At 51.6% G+C, this 24,987-nt stretch overlaps 1 protein-coding gene across 1 annotated transcript; it reads right to left on the bottom strand.

Annotated features, from left to right (window-relative positions):
- Positions 1-1,420: 1,420 nt before the first annotated feature.
- Positions 1,421-12,160, bottom strand: LOC307093733 (acidic mammalian chitinase-like; the record flags this gene model as incomplete). The annotated part of the gene is made up of 10 exons (XM_079762026.1): positions 1,421-1,644; positions 3,246-3,387; positions 4,492-4,608; positions 5,543-5,728; positions 6,570-6,693; positions 7,150-7,274; positions 7,968-8,133; positions 8,517-8,573; positions 9,818-10,019; positions 12,136-12,160. 10 exons carry the CDS (start codon positions 12,158-12,160, stop codon positions 1,421-1,423), a joined length of 1,368 nt encoding a protein of 455 aa, XP_079618152.1.
- Positions 12,161-24,987: the final 12,827 nt, after the last annotated feature.

Genomic DNA, 24,987 nt, shown 5'->3' with positions numbered 1-24,987 from the left:
TATCCAGCCTGGCCTGGGAATGAGAGGTAGTCTCACAGCGTGGTTGCACCAAAGGACAGCCCAGCGTGTGGGTGAGGTCACAGACACCAGAACCACACTGCCAGCTTTCCAATGCATTTCCAGGGTGCAGGACTCTAGGCCATTTCTCAGCCTCTCTGTGCCATGCTCCTGAAAGTGGGAATCATCACCATGACAACCTAGGGGGTCTTATGAAGAGATTCAGCGAGTTGATGTTTACATGGGGCCTGCCCATCAAGTGCCCTGTGTTGGCTTTATAAATAAAGCAGCAGGAAGGGACTTGGAGTGAGGACTGGGGGAATACCAGGAGTGACTTCCTTCCCGCAGAGCCAGGGCAATGAGATAAGGAGCCATTTGGGTGTGTAGACTCTTGATGAAGACAGCGAACCAGACACGTACAAATGCTGAAGTGCAAGCCACAGGGACCACAGGGAGGCCTGGGGAACCATGAGTCAGAAATGCTTTCGTGGCTGTGAAATATGTGCTAAATATGTCAAATCCATGAGAAATTAAGCTCAAGTTCTCTTTTTGTAGTTAGCTTACAGAATGGCTAAGTCAGCACTTTGTGCAAATCTGGGGACTTCTTTTCTGCCAACTTACGAGGACATTCAGTACATAATGGGACATCTGGTCAACAATTCCGAGTCCCTTCGCTTAATTCACCATCCAAACCCAGGCACACGTGAGAGTGAAAGGGGCATCAGAATTATGTAATTTTTAAAATGTTTATTTGTAATTGATATTTTTGTTACACAAATGAACTTACCTAATAGTTCTATTAAAACTATTTTCAAAAATATGTTTCTAAATAACTAAAGTATAAAACTGCATAGTAATTCAAATTTTAAAATTCTGAGTAATTATTCTTGCTATATATTCACAAACTTCAGCTCCTTGGCTATATTTCTGGCATTTTTTCTAAAGACTGGAGCTTAGCCCTGGAGTTGGGAGAGGAGTAGATTTGATGAAGGAAGACTTCCTGAAGGGGGTGATGCAGTAAACTAAGTGTCCTGAGTCCGGCCACTCTTTGGGATCTTTCTGTAAGACCTTTGGAGGCATATTTATGGGAAAGAACAAGAACTTGACCTCTTTTGCCACCCCCGCAGCCTCCCATTTCCCCTCCCCTCCTGCCTCAGGGTGTGTGTGTGTGTGTGTGTGTGTGTGTGTGTGTGTGTGTATACCCAGAATTTCCCACAGAAAGGTCCCAGCCAGAGCCCCCCTTCTCTCCCAGCACCAACCTCTGCAGAGCTCTGGAAGCAAAAAGGTGGGGCCTCTCTTACACACTGGACAGTAATCGTGCAGATTTAGAAATAAAAATAGACAACTGGGCATTCTGAGGCAACGCTTTCATTTAATCATCCTTCCTTCCTACAGTTCCCAATGGGCCCAACAGGTGGGTGGTTTAAGGCCAGTTACAGCAAGAGCAGCTGGTGTCGAAGACCAGGCCTGTCTGACAAGCCTCCTCGTAGGTGTGCCCAGCCACGCAGTTGTAGAAGGCTTGCTTGCTGGTGGGGCTGGGGTAGAGACCATTGGACTTCCCAGCACAGAATCCACGATTGCCCACAGGAGCTGCAGTGACGATGGGGGCCGAGGTGGTGCCCGGGGTAGAGGTGGGCACTCTGCAATCTGAAGAGAGTAAGAAAGGGTTCGGCAGTGGACGCCTTTCCCAGGGTGTGTGTGTGTCTGGAGGGTCACGGGGGTTCCTCTCGGCCAAGGGCACCTTCTACCTGAATCAGTGGGTAAGCACTCTGGGCTGAACCAGATACCCAAGTTCATAGACCGGCTCTGCCATGAGCTATGTGACCGTGAGCAAGTCATTATCTTCCCTGAGCCTCAATTTCCTCCTTGTAATGATGGGAAGGGAGGAATTGATAGAATTCAAATGATAGAATTTTAACTACCTCTTAGAATTATTATGTAAAGCAATTTCCAATGTGCTTGGTATATAACAGTGGTTGGCAAACTCATTAGTCAACAGAGCCAAATATCAACAGTACAACGATTGAAATTTCTTTTGAGAGCCAAATTTTTTAAACTTAAACTTCTTCTAACATCACTTCTTCAAAATAGACTCACCTAAGCCATGGTATTTTGTGGAAGAGCCACACTCAAGGGGCCAAAGAGCTGCATGTGGCTCGAGAGCCGCAGTTTGCCGACCACGGATATATAACATGGAAAGTGCTCGCCAATTATGAATTTTTATTTTATTTTTAAGGGGGAAAATACTGTTTATTTCTCACTTTTATCACCTAAATGCTTCCCCAAATACTAGCAAATGTTCAAGTAGACAATACAGTATTGCTAACTGTACACTCTATTCTATATAGGTCCCTAGGACTTTATTCTTCTTGTGTAATTGAAACTTTGTGGCCTTTGACCAATATCTCCCTTTCCTCCCTCCTTGTATGTTTTTATTATTATTTAAATATATTTTTATTTATTTCAGAGAGGAAAGGAGAGGGAGAGAGAGAAACATCAATGATGAGAGACAGTCATTGATGGGCTGCCTCCCGCATGCCCCACACTGGGAATTGAGCCCACAACCTGGGCATATGCCCTGACTGGGAATCGCACAAATCGATGAATCGCACACCTGTCTCTAGGAGTGCCTGTGAGAATAACATGAACCTAAAGAACCAGCAGGCCTGGCACGAAGTAAAGGTCCCACGGTCAGTACAAGCCCCTCCCCCCTGGCTTCCTGGGCCTCCTGCTTTCTGGACTGGCCATGGCGCTTGGGGCGGGGACAGGATTGTGTGTTGAGACCAACTGTAACTCCACTTCTCACCTGGGGACAGGTGCAAGCCAGACCCCTTCAGATTTCTCCTTCTCTCATCTCTTTCCTCATCCATCTCCTAACTTCTTAATCTGTCCCTTGTTTTGTCCTCACTACTCCATAACATTCATAAAGGCTGGAGCTGGGCAGGTGGGACAGGGAATGAGGTGCCCGTGGTCCCTTCCCTACCCAGGCTCCAGGATGTCCAGGATGTCCCCCTCCAGCTCGACAGAGGAAGACCCTCAGGAACAGTGGCAGGTCCTCTCTCATGAGGACCATCAGCCATGACTGAACCCTAGAAGGCCACCTGGGTCTCTCTCTGGGCCCCAAATGCCAGCTCTACATGAAAACGCGAGGACAGGTGGGAGGTGCTCCGGGCAGTCCGTCTTTCCTTCCTCCTTAGCCGTGTTGAGTGTGTTATCTCATGGCTGGTAGGTGGCGTGCCACTACTTACTGGGAGTGGAGACGCTGAGAGCAGATTTGAGGGCGTTCATGAGAGGGTATCTGCCTTGTCCACAGAAAGTGCCCGTGAAGTCGTCCAAGTCAATGGCCCAGACCATGGCCCCTCCAAAGCCGTTCTGCAGCAGCCACTCGGCCTGTGGGAGACAATCGGGGGGACTGTAGGGTGTCCTCGCACAAGAGTGTCTCCAGCAGCATGGGGTGGGGGGAGGGGGGACAGTCTAGTCATGAGAGGGTGGCAGGGGAGAGTGACTTTCCTGCAGTGACTTTGAGGGACTCACAGACATATTTGTGTAGAAGGAAGATTTTAGGGCTACCACGTCAGGGAGAAAGAACCTGGGGCCCAAGCAGCCCTTTCCTCCCGCCTTCTGTAATCACCGACCCCGCTCTGAGAAGGCTGTCTGAGCAGGAGCGTGGGTGGGTTGTAGTGTCATAAGAGATAGAGGGCCCTTCACACAGCAAGTATCTGGGCAAAAAGATAGGGCTCCAGACAGGGAAGTATAGGGTTGGAAAGCAATAACCATCAAGACCTGAGCATCTAAAGGGCAATGGGCAGCCCTAGCCGGTTTGGCTCAGTGGATAGAGCATCGGCCTATGGACTGAAGGGTCCCAGGTTCGATTCTGCTCAAGGGCACATGCCCAGGTTGCGGGCTCGATCCCCAGTAGGGGGTGTGCAGGAGGCAGCCGATCAATGATGCTCTCTCATCATTGATGTTTCTATCTCTCTCTCCCTCTCCCTTCCTCTCTGAAACCAATAAAAATATATAAATAAAATAAAATAAAGGGCTGTGGGCAGATGCCTAACAGCCCAGATGATCTCCCGCTTCCTGATTTTGGTTACGCCTGTATGGATTTGCCTGTGTCTGTATGGATTTGCTGTAAGCGGGAGAGGAGCAAAGGAGAGGAAGAACTCCGGTGGACACCGTTCCTTGGAGTTGGGAAGAATGCCTGCCTTGGAGAACTGGATCAGACAGAGCCGGGCAGGGCGGGAACCAAAAGGAGTCTCCAGGAGTCGGGGGATGAGAATGCGCAGGGGCCGAGTGAAGGACGGCAGCCAACCGCAAGTGCACAGGAGCAGAGGGGCTGCTCCAACTGCTGGGCTCTGCAGCTGGGCCACTAGCTCGCCTTGAGCCCTGCCTTCCCCCTCTTACGGTCTCCTGGGATGGTAATTCAAATGCACCTGGCGGGCAGGGTCCCTGCCTTCTCCAAACAGGCAGAAGGAAGGGTGCAGAGGGCCTTACCTTGAGGGCGAAGCTCTTGGGGTTGCCATACCCAATCCACTGGTTCCCCTTGTAGGCATAGGGCACCTCCTGGGGGGCGTTCCACACCTCAGTGGCTCCTTTCAGGAAGGAGCAGACCTGGGGCCGGTGCAGGAGGAGCAGTCACAACTCAGATGGTCCTTACTCTGCTCAGCCCACCTCCCCACCCCCCTTTCTTTTCTGGGATGTACGCCCCACCCCACCCTGCTCTTTGCTGGAAATGAGAGCGCAAGGCTCCAGTTTCATCCCAGCTCCACTGCTTTGCTTCCCGTCCAGTGCCCAGTGGAGTGGGCCCTGCTGGAGAGATGAGACATGAGTTCCTGTCCTGTGTCTATCCGTATGACAACGGGCGGGGCCGCTTCTTTGTGCCTTGTGCCCCAGTTTCCTTTTGAAACAAATGTACCTGTTCCTCTTATTTAAAAGTGTTTTTGCCTTAAACAAGCCAACAAGGGGATGATAGAGCACGAGGGTTAGGGCCTGGAGCTCAACGACGTAGGCTTGAATCCTAGCTCTGCCACTTCCTAGTTTTGTGACCTTGAACAAATTTCTTTCTTTTTTAAAAATTTTTCTTTATTGATTGAGGTATTACATATGTGTCCTTATCTTCCCATTGCCCCCCCACCCCCATTGAGAAAATTTCTTAACCCCTCTGTGCACCAGTGACCCTCTTGCATAAGAGGATAAAATCAACACTCCATTGTTTGTTGTGAGGGCTAAATAGGAATATATATATATATATATATATTATATATTACTTAGAACAGAGCCTGGTTGTTTCTTTGCACTCATTATATGTTAATTACTACTGGTGTTAAAGATGCACATTTACTTTAAAAGGTTAAAATTTAAGATGTTTTAACAATTGTTCACTCTACCCTTCCCTCCCTACCACACACACTCAGAACAGTCAACCACATGGGGTACCCTGCATTAGAAATCAGGGTAGCAATTCTCTCTTCGTGGAAGTATCTTCAATCCTTTAGAAGGGAGAGGGTGGCTCTCCCAGCTCTCCCAGGCCCTCTGGGGGCATTACCTCAAAGTAGGCAAGAGTCCCAGCTTCCTGAGTATATGGCCCGGCAGCCCCGGGGCCAGAGGTGGGAGCATCCAGACCATGGTTGGCAGCGTTAGTGAGAGTGAAGGTACGGGCATAAGCCCCGAAGCCCACCATCAGCTTTTCCACAGGGGCCCCGTGGTTCTTCCAGTAGTTCATCGCATAATCCTGGAGGCAAGGGAAGGAAGATGTTATTAAGTAAACACTGAGCATGTTCCCTGAGGCCTGGGGAATAGCCTGCATTTCCTACCCAATTCCCTGGCCACTTCAAATATAGCATGTGGTCAAGACAATCTTATAGAAAGGAAAGGAATGCCTTTCCTGCTAGAACTGGGTGCTGGAGGTACCTCAGTCAAGAGGCACATGAGTTAGGTAGTCCATTTGACTCAGTGTCAACTAGGAATGAAATGCTCTCTCGTCCTCCTTCCCCGCACACTGCACTGGGCATTGGTGGCATAACTGGAGTTCGCCATGCATCCCCTTGTGCCCAACCGGCAGCTCAGAGCATGGGGCATGCACCTGGGAGACTTTCCCAGGAGGATTTCTGCTTTTAAACTCCTGGTTGGATTCACTGAAGTCACCCCTAGCCAGTTTACCCACCTACCGATCATCAGCTAGGTTCATTATTGCACCTGCCCATGGCACACAAGTGAGGAAGATATACCTCATGGCACAGGGAGAGGGTGGGAGGGAGGTGAGGAAGAGCGGGGAAAGGTGGATCCGGAAATGTGCTCCTAGCACCAATGGAAATGATATTTTAAAAAGTTTTCCATTGTTTGGGATTAACCCCCAAACCACTCCTCTGCCTTCTTTGGTGTGAAAGATAAATGAGTACAATTAATCACAGGGACAGGGCCGTGGGGAACACAATTTGGGTTAGGGAAGATGGCCATCTTCATCCTGTCCATCAGGCTTCCTTGCATCCTTCCGGTCCTTGGCCAGAGATCTCATGACGTGCTTCAAAGATACCCCGTAGGACTGGCGGCGCTGAAGCCATTCCACCACTCACCACATTGAAGAATTTGTAGTCTCCCTGGTCATCGGGTCCTGCAAACAAGGGGCTGTTCTCTCCTGTGAAGCCCTCCCAGGAGCCCCTTAGGTCATAGGTCATCACGTTGATGAGGTCCATGTACCTTGCGTGGTTGGGAGTAGGGTGCAAGAGAAGGGAAATGATCAATGGGAAATCACACTCTCCATCCCACTCCCCCTAAAGCTCCTAGTCCCTAACACATGTGTGGTTTGTAAGTATGCCGTAAGGCAGTGTGCTTTATTATTCTTTATTCCATTCTTCCTCACCTGTACCTCACAATCAATATAGAAGGCTGTTCTCAGACCTCCAGAACGTGTGGAAGTTAGGGACCCAAGTACTTTTCTCCAAATAGCCTTTTATCATGGAGAACCTTGGACATAGATTTAGAAACAAGCCCAGGGCCCGTGCTGGCTCCTCATGTCTCTCGGGAGGCAGGGTCACCTTATTCCTGTGGGATAGAGCCCTCCCTATCCAGGATCCCTGGGCACTGGCCAATCCATGGGGGAGGTACTGGCTGCTTAGCCCTGAACCTGGGCTCCTGGGCTTGGCGTTTACTTACTTAGACATCTCAGGGATCTGGTAGGCAGTCTCAATGGTACCTTTGCCGGCCGACACAGCAGCAGAAATCAGCAACCTGGGCTTGTCGCTCTGGGTGGCCTCCTGCTCAAAAGCCTCATACATTTCCTATGGAACAGAGGACACTGGGCTCAGGCTGGAGGGCCCTGGGAGCACGTGCCAAGGCCACAGTTCTTAGGAGGAAATCTGCAAAGAGCAGGGGAAAAAATGAATGGTTCTATTTAGATAAAAATGGCTCCTAGCTCTGCGAACGATGTGATAGAGTCTAATGGGAAAAAGCAGTCATGGAAGAAAAGGAAGTAAGAGCAGCAAAGCAAACATTGGTGCTCAAGCGAGCTGGGCCAGGGGAGGGGCGCCCTCACCCAATAGCTTTATGGCTGGTCCTGGGGGGCAGGAGTACCCTTCCCTGGAGGCATCTCAGACGTGGGGCCACTGAACATCTCGGTCTGTAACTAGTCCATCGTGCCCTACATGCTGCCCACCAAGGACCTGTTTGAAGACTCTCTGACTTCCCAGCTGAGCCTAGAGATGGGACATGAATGTTGGCAGTTCTATTTCTCACTACAAGTCTATTAAATTTTATTAAGCTGTCCTACACCAATCTCTATGGCTTGGCCACGTGCGTTTTCCCTGAAGAAAATTTGTACTAAAGAAATCGGGCCTTAAGCCAGAAAGCCTGAGATCTCTACCCTCTGCTGGGGTACGTTCGGCCCCTCTCAGAACCCCTCACCAGCGAGGCTTTCTCCCTGGACGGTTGTGGGCCAGATCCTTTGTTCTTTGGACCCGGGGAGGGTGAGTCACCTTCAACAGGACGGTGAAGAGCTGCTGGGTGTCAGCCGGGCTGCCACGGTTGCCAGGATACTCCCAGTCAATGTCCAGCCCATCGAAGTTGTACTTCCTCAGAAACCGGATGGCCGACTGGATGAAGGTCCGGCGGGTCTCCGCAGTGGCCACCATGTAGGAGAACCTGGAGCCAACACATCATTATGGCCATCGTGGTGGGGCGGGGCTTGGACGGGGACTCTCTCAAGGGAGGATCTTCCCAGGGGGCAGACCCAGGAGGAAGCAACAGGGGCCTAAGCTCCTGGATCCTCTGCCTTGTCACTTAGCCTCTTACTGGTCTGGACAGACACTCAGTCATTCACTCATTCATTCAACATTGAGTAGTGCTGAGGTTTATGGCGAATAAAACAGAGTTACTGCCTTAGAGAATCTCCGGCCAGGTTTCTGGGATGTCTGCACTAAGATCTGAGGCCACAGGCCACCCACTTCAGAGAAACTCGGAGCCCCAGGAGCTTGGCAGAGACCGAGTAATGTGGGAGTGATTCAGCCGTGAATACGAGGCCTTACCCCTGGGTCCCAAAGTTCCAGCCCCCGACAGACAGCAGGGTTTTCAGTTCGGTGTTGCTGCAGATAGAAAGATACCCATGTCAAAGAAATTCCACTGACAGGAGACGTCATCTGTGGGTCGGTCCCTCCACCCTCACAGCCCACACCTAAGCAGCCCCAGGCTGCCCCATCACTAGTCTAGGATCTCGTGTCGGGAGCAGAGGTCTCTGTAGGAGCAAGGTGCCCTCTTGCCCTGGGACCTCCAGGCACAGGATCCATAGTCACTGAGAAGTCCTCACTCCCAACCCTGCCAGTGGGCTGATGGACCGTGGTGCAGCAGGGAGCTTCGGGGGAAGAGAAGGCAGGGCATCCTGGGGAGGATGGGGGACCTAAAAGCAGCCTCTTAGCATGGGTGGTGGGTAGGCTGGGGTTGCTGGGATAAACAAAGTCAGAGAGATGGGAGTCTGTGTCTCTGAAAGGGAAGGGCAGGGAACAAGGCAGGGGAAGAGCCTACCATTTCCTGAGTGCCTAGCAAATGCCACTGCTCCTGTCGACCAGTCGCATTGGACCTTTGGGTGACAGTCAGAGGATAAACAGTGTGTTCAAGGTCACCCTGCCAGTAAAGTGGCAGAGCCGGAATTCAAACCTAACTCCTCTGACCCATGGCATCTCCCAGCAGGCACCCAGGTCCTGGGTACTTGACCGGCACACTGACCCATTGGGTTCCCAGCTGGACCAAACTGTGAATTGCCCTACCTGATAACTGATAAGACATTCCTGGGTTCTGCCACTTACCGGGCTAGGGAAGGCTTTGAACGTCTTCATAATTCAGTTTCTTTAAGTGCAAAATGTCTCTAAAACGTCAATATGCTTACTTCACGGTGTGTGTCGTGGGGGTTACATACATAATAAATGAAAAGCACCTAGAAAAATGCCCAACATAGTAATCACCCAATAAATAAGCTCAGTGTTTAACTGGCACAAGAACCATCATAGGTTATATTGGGAGCTCGCTCATAGGTTGGTGTGGGATGCACCGCAGCATCACAAACTCCAGGAGGCAGTCTTCACAATGACTCCAGGTGGGCACCTCCCGGGGCCCACAGACTGCAAGGCTGAGAATCTGGTGAGAAAATAATCCAGAAAAATGACAGCACCCTGCCTCTCCTGGGCAGAGCATGCTGACGGCCCTGCCAATGAGGCCTGAGAACGACTGGTCAGGATTGGTGTCAGGCATACTGGTGTTGGTGTCTCTCGAGGAACTTCCTAAAGGCCCATTTGGAAACCTCCAACCCAGCACTGAGCCCAAGCCCGTGACTCACTAGTTCTTGAGGCCATTGATGCCGGCGTAGAGGACCTCATCGTTCCACTCGATGGTTGTGATCTGGTTGTTGGCCATGCCAGCGAAGGCATAGATGATGTGCGTGCACAGGCAAGGGTCCACGTTCTCGGGCATGTAGCTGGCAATGCCAGGGCGGTACTGGCTCCAGTTGGTGAAGTAGCACACAATTTTGGTTGCTGTGCCTGGAGTGGCAGGGAGGTTAGAGATGATCCCTTTCCCCCAGGGTACCCTGGCACGCCCCACCCTCACATGGGGCACTTACCCAGCTGCAGTAGGAGGGCCACCCCTAAAGAAGAAAAGAGACCTTGGTCAGAGGGGGGCAGGGTCACCCTTTCCCTGCAGGGAGTGGACCAGTAAGCGGAGAACACAAGCCAGTAAGTGGAGAAGAGCAGCTGAGGACTGATGTCCCCTCTGCTCTACAGACCCTTCCCCAACATGGACCCTGCCTGATGCTTTGGGGGAAGGCAGCTAAGGTAGGATTGATTCAGTGAGTGACCTGGAAGCTCAGGCGACAGTGCCTAGCTCAGGAACTAGGATGATTTATTGTTATTTTTATTTATTTTTAATTTTGGTTAATCCTCACTGGAGGATATTTTCCCAGTTATTTTTTAAAGACAGAGTGAAAAGGAGAGGGAGAGACACACAGAGAGAAACATCGATGGGAAAGAGACACATTGATTGGTTGTCTCCCGCATGCATCCCATCCAGGGCTGGGGATCGATCCTGCAACTGAGGTACATGCCCTTGACCGGAATCAAACTCGGGACCCTTCAGTCCGAGGGCTGACGCTCTATCCACTGAGCCAAACTGACTAGGGCTGTTATTCTTTTAGAAACTCCTAGTAAGTGATGGGTGCTGGAGATAGAAAAAACTAGACACGGTCCCGGCCCTCTAAGAGCTCACCGTCTGGTGGGAAAGCCAAACCTGTAAGCCCAAAGGTGCTGCAATGCAACGTGACAAGTGATGAAACTGGGTCATGAACAGAGTGTCATGGAAGACTTCCCCCGAGGGTGACATTCCAGCGGGTCTCCGTTCTCCCGCTAGGCTCCTTGGGTATTTGCGGTGGCTTATCTCTATCACCGCACTTATCGCACTGACAGATAACGGTCTGCTGGTCTTCCCACTAGACTGAGCTCCTTAGGGCAGGGACTGTGCTTGCCCCGCTGAGTCCCCACTACCCAGCAGAGCCCCTGGTACATAGTCAACCCTATGAATGGACCCTAAAGATAAGGTCCATTCGGAATGAATGGGCCCTAAAGATAAGCCAAATGGTGGAGCCGGGCAGAGGAGGAACTGGAGGTGCCAAGGGGGCGTTTCAGGCCCAGGGCCCCTTCCCGTGGCAGTTCCTCCTGAATTCACCTTTTCTAGCACCAACTTCACTATACTGGTACTTTGCAACTCAAAGGATGCTTCTGAATTTGATTCCCTTTCAAGCCACCCAATCATAAGCGGGAGGAGTTGTGCCCCGCCCACCGATCCCTCTTATTGGGCAGCTAGCCACAGTTCAGGCATGCTCTCTGGGGAGGAGCTAGTGTTGCAGAAACTGCATTAGCTTTTTTTTTTTTTTTTTTTGGCATTAGCTCTTTAAGGCCTTTCCTGCCTCCCTCCCCAAGCCCCTCACACCTGTCCCTGCAGTACATATTCAGATAAAATCTGCCTCGTCCTTTTCCCCCTTCTATTAATTGCTCCTGTTAGCTGATGAATCCTTGGTCAGGACCGTGCATTGAGCTCCTGCTCTGTGGCTGGCAGTGAGGCAGAATCACAGGACATTAGAATGGAAGAGGCCAGCCCAGTGGTCGGCAAACTCATTAGTCAACAGAGCCAAATATCGACAGGACAACAGTTGAAATTTCTTTTGAGAGCCAAATTTTTTAAACTTAAACTTCTTCTAACGCCACTTCTTCAAAATAGACTCACCCAGGCCGTGGTATTTTGTGGAAGAGCCACACTCAAGGGGCCAAAGAGCCGCATGTGGCTCGCGAGCCACAGTTTGCTGACCACGGGGCTAGCCGAGGCTTCCAGCATCCTACTTGGGGGAATGAGCTTGTCCTGCTTCACCAGTTATCCATTCCCCTCCTATCTGAAGCCCTCAGGTGCTCAGAGGACCCTTCCTTCCTCCCTCCCTCCTTCCCTCCCTTCTTTCCTTCCTTCCTTCCTTCCCCACTATGTCATGATCCCAAGAGAGAAAGGGGACAGCGCAGGCAACCTTGGAGCACAGCGTGGGGGTGGAGGCGGGGTGAATGGAGGAGAAAGAGCAGCTTCTCTGAGAGCTGACCCGGGCCACCTGGGAAGACTCACCAGCAAGAATCAGCAACTTGCCCATTTTGGTGGGAGTTCTACCTGTGAGCTCCAGGCCTGAGTGAGCACCCAAGAGCTTTTTATAAGGATCATGGCAGCCCCCCCTCCCCCCCCGCACCTGGCCCCCTTCATCGGGCCAGGTGGGAGTCAGGAATAAAGGGGCAGCGGGATCACCTGGCTCCGTTTACCCTCTGACTCTTATCTGTGTTTTCCTTCTTGGTAATCAACCCAGGACACAATGGAGACTCCGTGAGAACAGCCTTGAAAGGCTGTTGACTGAAGGCACATTTAGGAAAATGGCATATCTGGCACGGGGATGAGGCTGGCCCAGGGTTCAAAGTCATTTCAGAGTAGGCCCCGCATGTCCAAGAGGCCAGCTGGACCCTAGGGGAGGAGTATGGACAAGGGAAGTCAGGCCGCCAGTGTGGCTGACCCTGCCTATCGGCCAATTCCTTCATTCTTCTTTTTAAAATCCTCACCCGAGGATATTTTCCCATTGATTTTGAGAGAGAGTGGAAGAGAGAGGGAAAGACAGAAACATCGATGTGAGAGAAACACAACAATTAGTTGCCTCATGCAGGTGCCCCCACCAGGGCCCAGGCGGGGGAGGAGCCTGCAACCGAGGTATGTGCTCTTGACCCGAATTAAACCAGGGACCCTTCAGTTCTCAGGCTGATGCTCTCTACCCACTGAGCCAAACCGGCTAGGGCCGTCTCCTCAATTCTATTGCAGCGATGGATGTCAGGCAGTGGCTGGAAGTCGGGGAGGGGTCGCCAAGTCTGGAGTGAGAAAGCATTACTTGCCAAAGTCGCTTCTGTTTAATTGAAGGTGGTACGGCTTACAGAGGCTGGAGGGAATTCAGGGGGGCAGACATTGCTAATTGGGTTTGACTGAAGAGAGAAGCAGCGAGGCCTGGGACAAGGAGCCATGGAACCCGAGAAAAGACAGCTGCAAAGATGCCCGTGGATGGAGGCTGAGGATCACAATGTTTTAGGACCTCACTCCACTCCACTCCACTCTCAGCGTTACTACCCATGCAGAAAGGGATGTTCCTACAGGAAGCCCACCAGGATGCTACATCACTGGTGTCCAGGTCGCATCTGAGGGCTCCCCAGCCCCAGAAGGCAACCCAGGGAGAAGCAAAGGCAAGACCTTGAGCTTGGAAACCAGCCCCAGGGCATCCACCCAGCCTGACCACAACCCAATTAGGACGGCGGCACTGTGGGAGGCTGGGGGACGTGGCGCCCTCTGGTGGTGGCTGAAAGGAGGCTCAATACCTGGTGGGCGTGGCCTTGTGTCCTGCAAGGGTGCTGTCTCCCACAACCTCTCAGCCTCTTTGGGGATGGGGAATGTCTCAGAGAAGTTGAGAGGATGCGTAGGGAGAGAGGAGGAGTCCATGGCCTGGCTCACTGTGGCACTAGAGGACCCAAAAAAGGAGGAAGCAGAGGGAGAACTCTGGGGAAGGTCAAAGGGGCAAATGCAGAAAATCCATTTCTTCTGTTCAGCTCTAAATACGGAGACATGGATTTTCCTCATTTGCCCCAACATGCAAGCATTCCTGAGGCTTGGCACCCCCCCCCCCCCTCCGTGTTTTCTGGGCCTGGTTCAGACCTAACCTTGGCGTAACGACAAGGGGCTTTTGTTCACGTGCCTCTGGGCAGAAGAGACGGGCTCTTCCCACATATGCCAGCCTGGGACATGTGGCACGCGTGCGAAGAGAGACCCACCCACAAGGCAGGACGCTGGGAGGGAGGGTAGCCGAGGCCAAGTGCCCATCAGGGGAAGAGAGGAGAGAGAGCAGATTCAAGAGACCTATTTGTTCCCTGGCGAGAGGGGCAGGCCTCGGAGGCATCCAGAGAACCTAATTAGAAAAGTCCCAGCCCCCTCACCCCCCCGCCAAAGAACTAGGGAGGAAGAGAACAAACAGCTGGAGACACCCAAATGCCCACCTTGCCCAAGAACCCCTTTGGCGTGAGAAGTTACTATCAAACCTGAACTAAGAATCTCTCGGACATTCTTCGGGACTTTGCGCGTGAGACTGGACTATAGTGAAGTCGTTGACTAATGGACTCTAACCCTTCTCCCTCCCACTAAGGGAAATATGAGGTCAAAACGTCACTAGCTCCCCACCAGCTCTTCAAGGCTTGTCTCAAACAAAGTAGGACCTCAGTGAGTCGCCGTTGAATAAACAAGTGTGAGAATACGTGATAGGTCATTCATCTGTGTCCTTCCAGCCAGCGCCTGCACACAGCAGGCCCATCGCTGGTAGTTCATCATTGATAAGGAGTGGAATAAATGAATGAATGGGAGCCTAGACGTGGTGGCCGCCAGGCTGGCCGTAGGTTAAACCGTGTGACATAAAGGCTTGTCTGGGTGGAACCACCCGTGAGAACTTTGCTCCGGTGCAGGATGTGGGCTGAAAGCGTCTCAGCTCCCGAGTTTCGAGAGTGGGGTTGGGCCCAGAAAGTGCCTCTGATTTGTTTAGTGGGGCCCGTGCGGGGGCTGCCAGATCTGCAGAATTGAGAGCTGGGGGAGGAAGGAGGCGCAGGAGGGTGGAAACAGCGGGCAGAGATGAAAAAGAAGCCGTTGTCAGGGCTCAGGCTGCAGGAGAGAGGGCCCAGGCCTGGAGGGGGCCTGAGATAATCATGCGTCTTCTATCCAGGGGCCTGCCCTGACTCTGCACACAGAGGCCAGGGAAGGTCTTTACCGACGGGGAGGATAAGATGACCTTCCCCGCGCGAGGGTTTGTGGGGACCCCATGGGATCATGCATGTGAGCCACTTAGCGGAGTGCCTGGATCAGAATGGACTCTCGATAAATATCTAGCATCAGCTTCCGGTACTTTCCAGCTATTCATTTCAAATTTCTGTCACGTTGGCAAAGAAGGGAGATGGAGAGTTGTAAGGAGCCAAAGCCAGTGGGTCAGGGTGCCCGTCCTGTGGCCTCATCACCCACCACCGGACCTTGAGGCGCTGGCTGCCGGGGACCCGGGCTCCATGTGCTGCCCAAGCCTGGTGGTGGTTCCCTATGTCTCAGGCCAGGTGCTCTGGAAGTGGATGTGGAGCCAGAGCTCGGGCACAAGCCCTTTACCAGGAATCATTACCCGTGAAAGGAAGGGGGAGGGGACGGGACTGGACCGGGGGAAGCTGAGCCACGATGCAGCTCTGACAAAGCTTTGCCCAACCTGGACTCACTGCGTCAGAGCTGTGCAGCTTCACACCAGAGTGCCCGGGCCTGTCCTCCCACCTCACTGCGTCCCAGAGGTGGGCCCCCCTGGGAAGGGCGTGAGCTTGGGGGAGGGGGACACCGCAGGCCCTGGGAAGCCAAGAGCAGGAGGCCCTCCCCTAGGCGCCCACAGCTGGGCACAGGTCTACAGTGAGTGCAGGAGGCCCTCCGCTAGGCACCCACAGCTGGGCACAGGTCCCACAGTGAGTGCAGGAGGCCCTTTGCTAGGCGCCCACAGCTGGGCACAGGTCCCACAGTAAGTGCAGGAGGCCCTCCGCTAGGCGCCCACAGCTGGGCACAGGTCCTACAGTGAGTGCAGGAGGCCCTCCGCTAGGTGCCCACAGCTGGGCACAGGTCCACAGTGAGTGCAGGAGGCCCTCCGCTCGGCGCCCACAGCTGGGCACAGGTCCCACAGTGAGTGCAGGAGGCCCTCCGCTAGGTGCCCACAACGGGCACAGGTCTACAGTGAGTGCAGGAGGCCCTCCGCTCGGCGCCCACAGCTGGGCACAGGTCCTACAGTGAGTGCAGGAGGCCCTCCGCTAGGTGCCCACAGCTGGGCACAGGTCCTACAGTGAGTGCAGGAGGCCCTCCGCTCGGCGCCCACAGCTGGGCACAGGTCCTACAGTGAGTGCAGGAGGCCCTCCGCTAGGTGCCCACAGCTGGGCACAGGTCCTACAGTGAGTGCAGGAGGCCCTCCGCTAGGTGCCCACAGCTGGGCACAGGTCCCACAGTGAGTGCAGGAGGCCCTCCCCTAGGCGCCCACAGCGGGCACAGGTCCTACAGTGAGTGCAGGAGGCCCTCCGCTAGGTGCCCACAGCTGGGCACAGGTCCACAGTGAGTGCAGGAGGCCCTCCGCTCGGCGCCCACAGCTGGGCACAGGTCCCACAGTGAGTGCAGGAGGCCCTCCGCTAGGCGCCCACAGCGGGCACAGGTCCCACAGTGAGTGCAGGAGGCCCTCCTCTAGGTGCCCACAGCTGGGCACAGGTCCCACAGTGAGTGCTCCAGGACCCTCAGCCCCTAGTGGCCTGGCACACAGAGGCAGATGGTCCTTGCTCTCCTTATTTCCCGATGACTCCCATTTGCCTAAGTGTCGCTGCTCACAACACAGATTCACAGACACGCCAGGGGCCTTTGGGGCAAACCTGAAGCAGACAGGAACGTGGGGAGAATCAGAACGCTCGTCCCACTGGCCTGTGGCGCAGCGGGTCTCAGTCCTAGATGGCCTGAGAACACCTGGGCCTGGCAGCCCTCCCTCGCTGGTCTGAAAGAGGGTGTGGGAAGGTGTTGGAGCGGGGCTGGTTAAAGAAGTCAGTATTCCAAGTGTCAGACAGAATGGAGAGACAGGGAGTGCTCAGAGGGGCTGAGCTGGGGTAAAATGAGACAACTTGAGCACAAAGAACAGTCTGAGAATGCGAAACACCTGGACACTCCTCCGAGCTGCCAGGACTTCCCCACTCCGGGTTTCGGTTCCTCTGGCACAAGCCGGTGAACTCACGCTCAACTTCACACCCTAGTCACCAGCAGGGCTAAGATGTACCTCAGACTAGTATTTAAGCAGGGTTTGCAGTCACTCCCAGTTGCGGCGGAGTAGCCCTGGTGCCATAACCTACAGAACTAGATTAAAAACATCAAACCATAGATCCAGAGACACAGAAGCATAGAACAGGGTGCAGAACCTCAGAGGGAAGGCTGGGAGGGTGGGTGGGTGGGAAGAGCTCAACCGAAGACCTCATAGGCATATATATATAACCCATGGACACAGACAATAGGGTGGTGAAGGCCTGGGGTGGGGGATGGGGGTGGGCTAGAAGGGGTCAATGGCTGGGGGTGGGGGAGGACATATGTAATACTTTCAACAATAAAGACTTAAAAACAAAACAAAACAAAAAACATGAAACCAGTGTTTTCAGATGGTAGGGGACAGGCAGGGAACCCCGAGAGGAGGAAAGCGAATGGCAGGAGCCCTACGGCTGCCCCAGATTCCTGTCTGGGGGACAATTTCCAGACCACACACCAGGAGGGGGGTCCCATGAAGGGCAGGGCGGTCTCCCTGGGCTGAGGAGACAGAAATTGGAGGTGGAAGAGGGCGAGGTGTGTGGGCATTGTGCAGTAGAATGAGGGGGCAGTACAGAAAAGAGAGCTCCAGAAATCTGCGCGGGGCTCCCTCGGATCTTTGGCTAAAGGGGAACTTGTGCAGACACAGGGTGACACTCCAGGAAGACTGGTGAAGAACAATGACGGAGGGAAAACACACTGCCAGGGAGCTGAGAGCCGAACAAACGCCAGGGCTCGCCCAGGCCTGGGAGACATTGGATATGAGACTGGCCAGAGGGGGATGTCTCGGTTGAGCAGCTGGGAAATTAAATTGGGAGTTCCCAAGGCTCAAGCCTTAGGAAAGGGCACCTGGGCCCTGCAGAGCACGCTGGACGTCCCCTAACACGGCTTCACACGAGCTTCCCAGTGCTCAGGTCAGTCTGCCAGGACACCAACTGCCTGCCGACTCAATCTAAACATTCGACGACAGTTACGATGTCCAGCACCCAACCAATAATCACCAGATAGGCCCTGGCAGGGTAGCCCAGAGGGTTAGAGCACTATTCTAATACGCCAAGGTTGTGGGTTCAATCTCTGGTCAGGGCCCCTACAAGAAGCAATTAATGAATGCATAAAGAAGTGGAGCAACAAATCAATATTTTTCTCTCTCTCAAATAAAAAAAAATTTACAGATATGCCAAAGAAACAGGAAATGTGACACAACCAGGAGAAAAAAGCGTTGAGAGAAACAGATTAGAAATGACAGAGATTAATGTACAAGAGCCTTAAAGTAGATATTGTAAGTGTGAGGCAAAGATTGAAAGGGGAACATGAATAGAATGACGAGGGACATAGGCTTAATGTCAGAACCCAGGGAAGAAGAAATGGCAAGGAGACACACGGGGCGGCCAGTTGAATTTGCTCCTTTTTCCTCAAGAAAGCAAAAGCTTTCCTGGAACCCACATCCGTAGCCCCATTAGGAGAATGGGGTTACTGTGTGTGGTGGGGGGACTGCGACTCGTTCCTGATGCCAGAGCAGGGTCTTCTCTCCCCCAGGTCAAAGGGTTTCCACTGGCGGCTGAACAAATCCCGCTCTGTCAGCAGAGCAGAGGGGCCTGCCATGTTAGGTTGGTGATGGACACTTTCCACAATGGATTGCTTTTTGCAACTTAGTTACAATCTCTGGCTGGCTTTGCTCAATGGTTAGAGCATTGGCCTGTGCACAGAAGGGTCTCAGGTTCGATTCCCAGTCAAGGGGACATGCCTTGGTTGCAGGATCCATCCCCAGCTCCGATCTGGGCAAGTGTGGGAGGCAACCAATTGATGTGTTTCTTTCACCTCTCTCTCTCTCTCTCTCTCTCTCTCTCTCTCTCTCTCTCTCTCTCTCTCTCCTTTCCCTTCCATTCCTCCCTTCCCCACCCTTCCTTAAAAAAAGAAGCAATGGAAAACATATATCCTCCATTGAGAACTTAAAAAAAAATTGTTACAAAACAACTCCCACCCCAGTGTTTGGCAGGTGTATATGCTAAACACGTATTGCTTCAATGTTGGCTCAGTGGCATAGTGACTTCGGGAGATGTCATAAGTAAGCTGACTGAAAGAAAGACGGAGGAGGGGCATGAGGGGCGAGGGGTTGGCTGAGAGGGCATGGCTGGTTCAGACTGGAGCAATGCCCTGGGCACACACGCGGGCTGTAGGAAATGGTAGCCGCGTTGGCTGTCTCATTCATGTTAGGTTATACTGAGAAGCAAGGGAGTGCAGAGTGAAGAGCCAGGACAGCCGGGAGGGCAAATAAATGCATGTTCTATGAAAGCTGGAGGCAGAATTGCTTTTGGAGAAGAAACTTGTTGTTGTTAGCAACATAGTCACTTAATTCTGAAAAGATAGGTCCCAGGATCTGGTTTAGAGGGCCACAAATCGAAACAAAGAACATGGAATTGCTTTGCAAAATAAAGTAAGAACGAGTTTTGAGTTTTGGCTGGCCGTGCAAGAGGATGGTAAAGGGACCCTGGGATCTGGGAGGGGAAGGGGAAACATTAACGTGTGTGGGAGAGAGAGTAGCTAACCCTCACAGCTAGTGCTTCCTATACCCCCTCCTCATTTTACAGGGAGGGGGCCATGCAGCTTTCAAATGGCAGAGCCGGGATTTAAATGCAGATTTGGCTCAGTGGATGGAGTGTTGGCCTGCGGACTGAAGGGTCCCAGGTTCGATTCCGGTCAAGGGCATGTACCTTGGTTGCAGGCACACCCCCAGTGGGAGGTGTGCAGGAGACAGCTGATCGATGTTTCTCTCCCATCGATGTTTCTGACTCTCTATCCCTCTCCCTTCCTCTCTGTAAAAAAATCAATAAAATATATTTTTAAAAATAAATAAATAAATGCAGGAATTCAAAAGCCTGGTGCTCTTTCCACCTGCAGCCTCCCCCCTCCTTCTCCTGAGGATACACAAGTAGTTCAGGTTTGAGCTGGGAGAGGTGGTTAGTCATTCACACACCCTCCCTCCCGTCCCATCTCTGGAAACATCTGAGGTGAAGGTGAAGGCCCTCAGAAGCCAGCGAGCTGAGGGAACAGGTGCTGGGCAGGAAGCCTGCAATGACCTTGGGAACAGGCAGTTTCCTCTGGTTAGTGCTGTGGGTGACGGTTCCACCTCCTGCCCCAGAACAAGCCGGTAAACAACCTGAGCCCCACCTCCGGCCCCCGGGCCTCTTGCAACCAGGCCTCTGTGCAACCCAGGCTCTGTTTCCTGACGGGCAGGGCCCTGGCACCTGGGTCCCTAAAGAATAAAGCACTGTACCAATTTGCATTTGGTTTCCTCTGTATAGTACCAAAAGGAGGAGGAGGAGGAAGAGCTAGAGAAGGAGGAGGAGGAGGAGGAGGAGGAGGAGGAGGAGGAGGAGGAGGAGGAGAAGGTGGTAAAAGCGAAATAAAACAGTATTTAATTGCACAGCCCCTTGGCCCTGGGAATCTGCTGCTCATCGCTTCTCGTGTATTTACAACTTGAGCGCTGCTCCGACCTCAGACCCTCCATGCGGTCCAACAGGTGCTGTGCACCGAGTTCTACGTCCTCTCGGTGGTGAGGACACGGTGAACCGTAACATCCCATTGACCTATAGGGCAATCATATTAGGCCAGAGACGCCAACCATTCAAAGCATTTTCATAACTAAAATCTCCCTTGGATTTTTTAAAAGGTATTTTTTTGTTGTTGGTAATATTACAGATTCCCTTGGTTTTTTACCAAAACCCTACAAGTTATGTTGAATGTGAAATCCCCACTGAGAGCTGAGACGGTACCTCCTTGGAGCCAGGTTCAAGTTTGTGTGTTTCAATCTGCAGCACCCAGCATCGTGCCTGGGACCCAGGAGACACTCAGGAAATGACGGCTGAAAACGTGTTAGAGCAGTGGTCGGCAAACTCATTAGTCAACAGAGCCAAATATCAACAGTACAACGATTGGAATTTCTTTTGAGAGCCAACTTTTTTAAACTTAAACTTCTTCTAACGCCACTTCTTCAAAATAGACTCGCCCAGGCCGTGATATTTTATGGAAGAGCCACACTCAAGGGGCCAAAGAGCCGCATGTGGCTCGCGAGCCGCAGTTTGCTGACCACGGTGTTAGAGTGAGGTGTGCGTGAGCAGAGAGGTGGAGAAGGATGAAGTCGGCTGTGGCCCTAGGCAGCTTATAAAAAAGTCTGGTAAGAGCATCACCCAGACTGGTGAGGGTGATGCCAGCCCTGCCCCCAGCTCTGCCCACCACCTTTGTCTCTTCCCTCCGGGTCCCCACCCACTGTGACCTTCTCTCTTGCCTCACAGGCTTGTCTTTCGAAGACTTTCACCATTTCCTGAGCTTCCCTACACGATGGCCATGGTCCCTGAGCAGACAGCCCTTCTGTCTAACCAGGTTGTCCAGCACAGCTCCTTCCTGGGCTGGGAGGGGCGAGGGGAGAGGAAGGGGATCGTGGGGGCATGAGGGTACCTCCTTGGGCTCTGTTATTAGGATGAACATGGACAGCTGGGGATCAATGTCATTAATCGGGCGATAACAAGTGCATGCTGAGCTCTGTGTTCTAAGGCTGTGCTGCGTGCTCGCTGCTCTCTGTTACAGCTGCCCGCTAAGTGAAAAAAAAAGGGAAAATATTGGAGACAGTTACCCATCAGATCCCTTCATTGGGCTGAAGACAGGTGTTCGGACAGAGCTCTCCTGGTTCTGGTCCTGACAGCTATGAACCAGCTGTGTGATGACGAGGCTTCACCCCCATCCCGGGAGGCCAGGGGCTGGCAGCTCTCAGTTCTCAGGTGGGCACTTCCTATTGCTGAGACCACAGGGCTGCCTCTGACATTGTCCCTCTGACTTGGCATTCTACAATTCTAGGTTCTTTCTATCAATTAATGACCTATGATGGTTAATGAAACAAATGAGGTGCAGAGGGACAGGGAAGGTGTGAAATCAAGAGATTTCATTGCAATCCAGGCAAGGAGAAGAGAATTTCAATTCAAATTAGTCGATTCAAGTTCATGTGGAAGACCTCTCAGTAAACGTGTTATAAAAGGTTACCGCTTAAAACATGAAAAAGGTGTAAGAAGATGCGCTATATTGCAAGAAATGGCATGGGATTAAGAACTGGTCTAGAATGATCTTGGAGTTAATGAGCAAACCTTGTTTTCCTCCTCCATTTTCTCAGACCAAACCCTGATTCTGAAACCTCAGTTCCCATAGTCATGGGACCGAGATGGTTTTTAAGTTTCCCTTCGTTGGATGAGAAAAACATGTAGTTCTGGAAATTGTACAAATAAGCAGAGTTTTGAGTGCTGGGCCGCTTGTCAACTCCGCAGATGCCACAGCGACAGTTGGTGGGCTCATCAGCAGTGCCCACGAGCCTGGAGACAAGGTTCCCATCCGAGTATGAATGAAAGGTTCACTTTAGCTGCTTTGTGACTTTGGGCAAGTTTCTTAACATCTCTGAGCCTGTTTCTTCATCTGTAAAGCAGAGACAGTAATACCTACTCAAGGAATTATTGGTAACGCTGATTTAAAATAATGTTTACAAAATGCTTAGCATAGAGCCTGGACGTATAAAGAGCTCAACCCACGAGAGCTATCTGTTCCTTTTAAGTGAATGGCCCAGGACAGTGGTCGGCAAACTCATTAGTCAACAGAGCCAAATATCAACAGTACAACGATTGAAATTTCTTTTGAGAGCCAACTTTTTTAAACTTAAACTTCTTCTAATGCCACTTCTTCAAAATAGACTCGCCCAGGCCGTGGTATTTTGTGGAAGAGCCACACTCAAGGGGCCAAAGAGCCGCATGTGGCTCGCGAGCCGCGGTTTGCCGACCACTGGCCCAGGAGAACTGAGAAATGCCCAAGTTACCAGGTGTTAGAACTGTAGTTCAGTTTAACAATTACATATTGGCCATGTGCTAATGTGGTAGTCATAATGCTGGACATTTATTCATATTAGTCCAACAAGTATCATTAAGCGGATCTTGCAAGGAAATAGGTTATGCCAGTTGGTGGCTCAGAGCCTTGCACAGTGCCAAAAAGACACCCACAATTCTATTTGTTCTTTTGCTTCCGAATGTATTGAGAGGTTTTTAAAAAGTGAGTAGATACTAAGTGAAAGAAGCCCATCTAAAAAGTCCACGTGCTGTATGATTCCAATGCTATGGAATTCTGGAGACAGCGAGAGGAAAGGTCAGTGGTTGCCAGGGGTTCCCAGGGAGGGAGGGAGGAATGAGCAGGTGGAGCACAGGGGATTTTTAGGGCAGTGCAACCCTCCACATGACACTGACGGTGAGTCGTGTCATATACATCTGTCAAAACCCACAGAATGTGTGGGGCAACGAGTGACCCTAATACAAACCATGGACTTTAGTTAATCATACTGTGTCAATACGCAAATGAAAGATGGAAAAGTAGGAGGAGGGAATATCTAGGAAGTCTCTCTACTTTCCATTCAATTTTTCTATAAACCTAAAATGGCTCTAAAACTTAGTCTGTTCATTTTTTTAAAAGTAAGTAGAATTTTTGCAATTCATTTTCTCTCCCAGGGCTACCTCCTAGAGATTAGACTCCAGTCTTCGGGCTGGAATGCATTTCTCCTTACTGTCCCTCAACTGCTCTGTGTCTCTCCTAATCCCAGCACCTCTATCGTGTAATGTCTTTCCCAAATGTCAGGTCTTCGGGGACAAGGGCCATGCCGCATTCGTTTTTGTGAGATCCTGTCAGTCTTCTGTTCAGACCTCCCAATGGCTTCCCATTACAAGGGGGTTACATGTGCAGCAAAGCATGATCACACAGTGAACATGCCTATGTATCTGCCACCAGATTAAGAAACAGGACATTGCCAGCACCCAGAATCCCTAGGGTATCCTCTCAATTATAACTTCCCCTTTCCTCTCTAAATCTAACATCATCCTGACTTCTCACACATATACTTGTTTTGCCTATTTTTAACTTCATATAAATGGAAACTTACATTACATACTCTCTTATGTCCAGCAGTTTTGCTCAATTATGTTTGTGTGAACTAGCCATGTCAGGTGTGTAGCCGTGGTTTATTCACCTTTTACTGCTGTATGGTGCTCCATTGTCAGAATATGCCCAATCCATCCATTTCACTGTTTATAGACATTGGAGGCTATTTCTGGTTTGAAGCTACTTCAAATACACGCTCATTCTTGTACACGGACACGTATTTTTTTCATCATTTTTAAAGGAAAGAAGTCGTTTAGTTGGGACCACCATAAAATGAGTTGGGGAAATTAAGGCACAATAATATCCAACCAATCGGACAAGCTCTAAACTTCTCACAGAAATGCCCAAGACCCAGGTGCAGCCAAGAGAAGGTCCGTGGGGAAGACATGTGCCCTTGCGTGCGGGACGACACGGAGAATAAGGAACAGAAACAAACCTTGTAATTAAATACCAAATTGCAGAGGCCCAGCGTAGAGGCGACTTTTAGAATCTCCAGGCTAAGACCAGACAGTTTAATACCAGGGCTGGATCCCTCGCTCCTGCTCACCCACAGTCTGTGACAGGAGAGGCCATGCACAGGAGTGGGGAGGGAGCTGTCGCGTTGGGGGTTATATCTATAGATCCTAGACATCTCTCTGCCAGTGTGTCTTCTCCCCTCCGCCTCACACGCCTGAAACTGAGGCTAAAACTGCTGGGAAAAGAGCAACTTCAGAGGGACCCTTCCCATCCTACAGATGCTGGTCCTGAGGCGGGAAGGGAGCCAGGGCCGTTGCCCGGGGAGCAAGTGGGTTTATCAGATGCTGATTTTCCTGCCTGATGAGCGAAGCCTGGAAGCCAGCGAAGGTGGGAAGAGTGGAGGAGGAGCTGAAAGTTTGTACTGAGATTTGGGATTAGAAAACAGGGTGTGTGGACAGCTGCAATCATCATCATCATCATCATCACCATCCCTTAAATTTGTATTACATAAGAGTTTACAAAGAGCGTTCTGTTCCCTGACTTTCACAGGTCATGGGGGCTGGGAGTGGCAGGACAGGGTTTGCTCCCATGTTGTTCGTCTGCCCAGGAACACGCTGGATGATTTGTTCCTTTTTCTTTTCTATCCCACATAACATGAAA

The sequence above is a fragment of the Cnephaeus nilssonii genome (genome assembly GCF_951640355.1).
Source record: "Cnephaeus nilssonii genome assembly, chromosome: 21".
Classification (NCBI taxonomy): domain Eukaryota; kingdom Metazoa; phylum Chordata; class Mammalia; order Chiroptera; family Vespertilionidae; genus Cnephaeus; species Cnephaeus nilssonii.
Note: the sequence above shows the minus strand (reverse complement) of the source record. Positions and strands in the feature narration are given on the sequence as shown.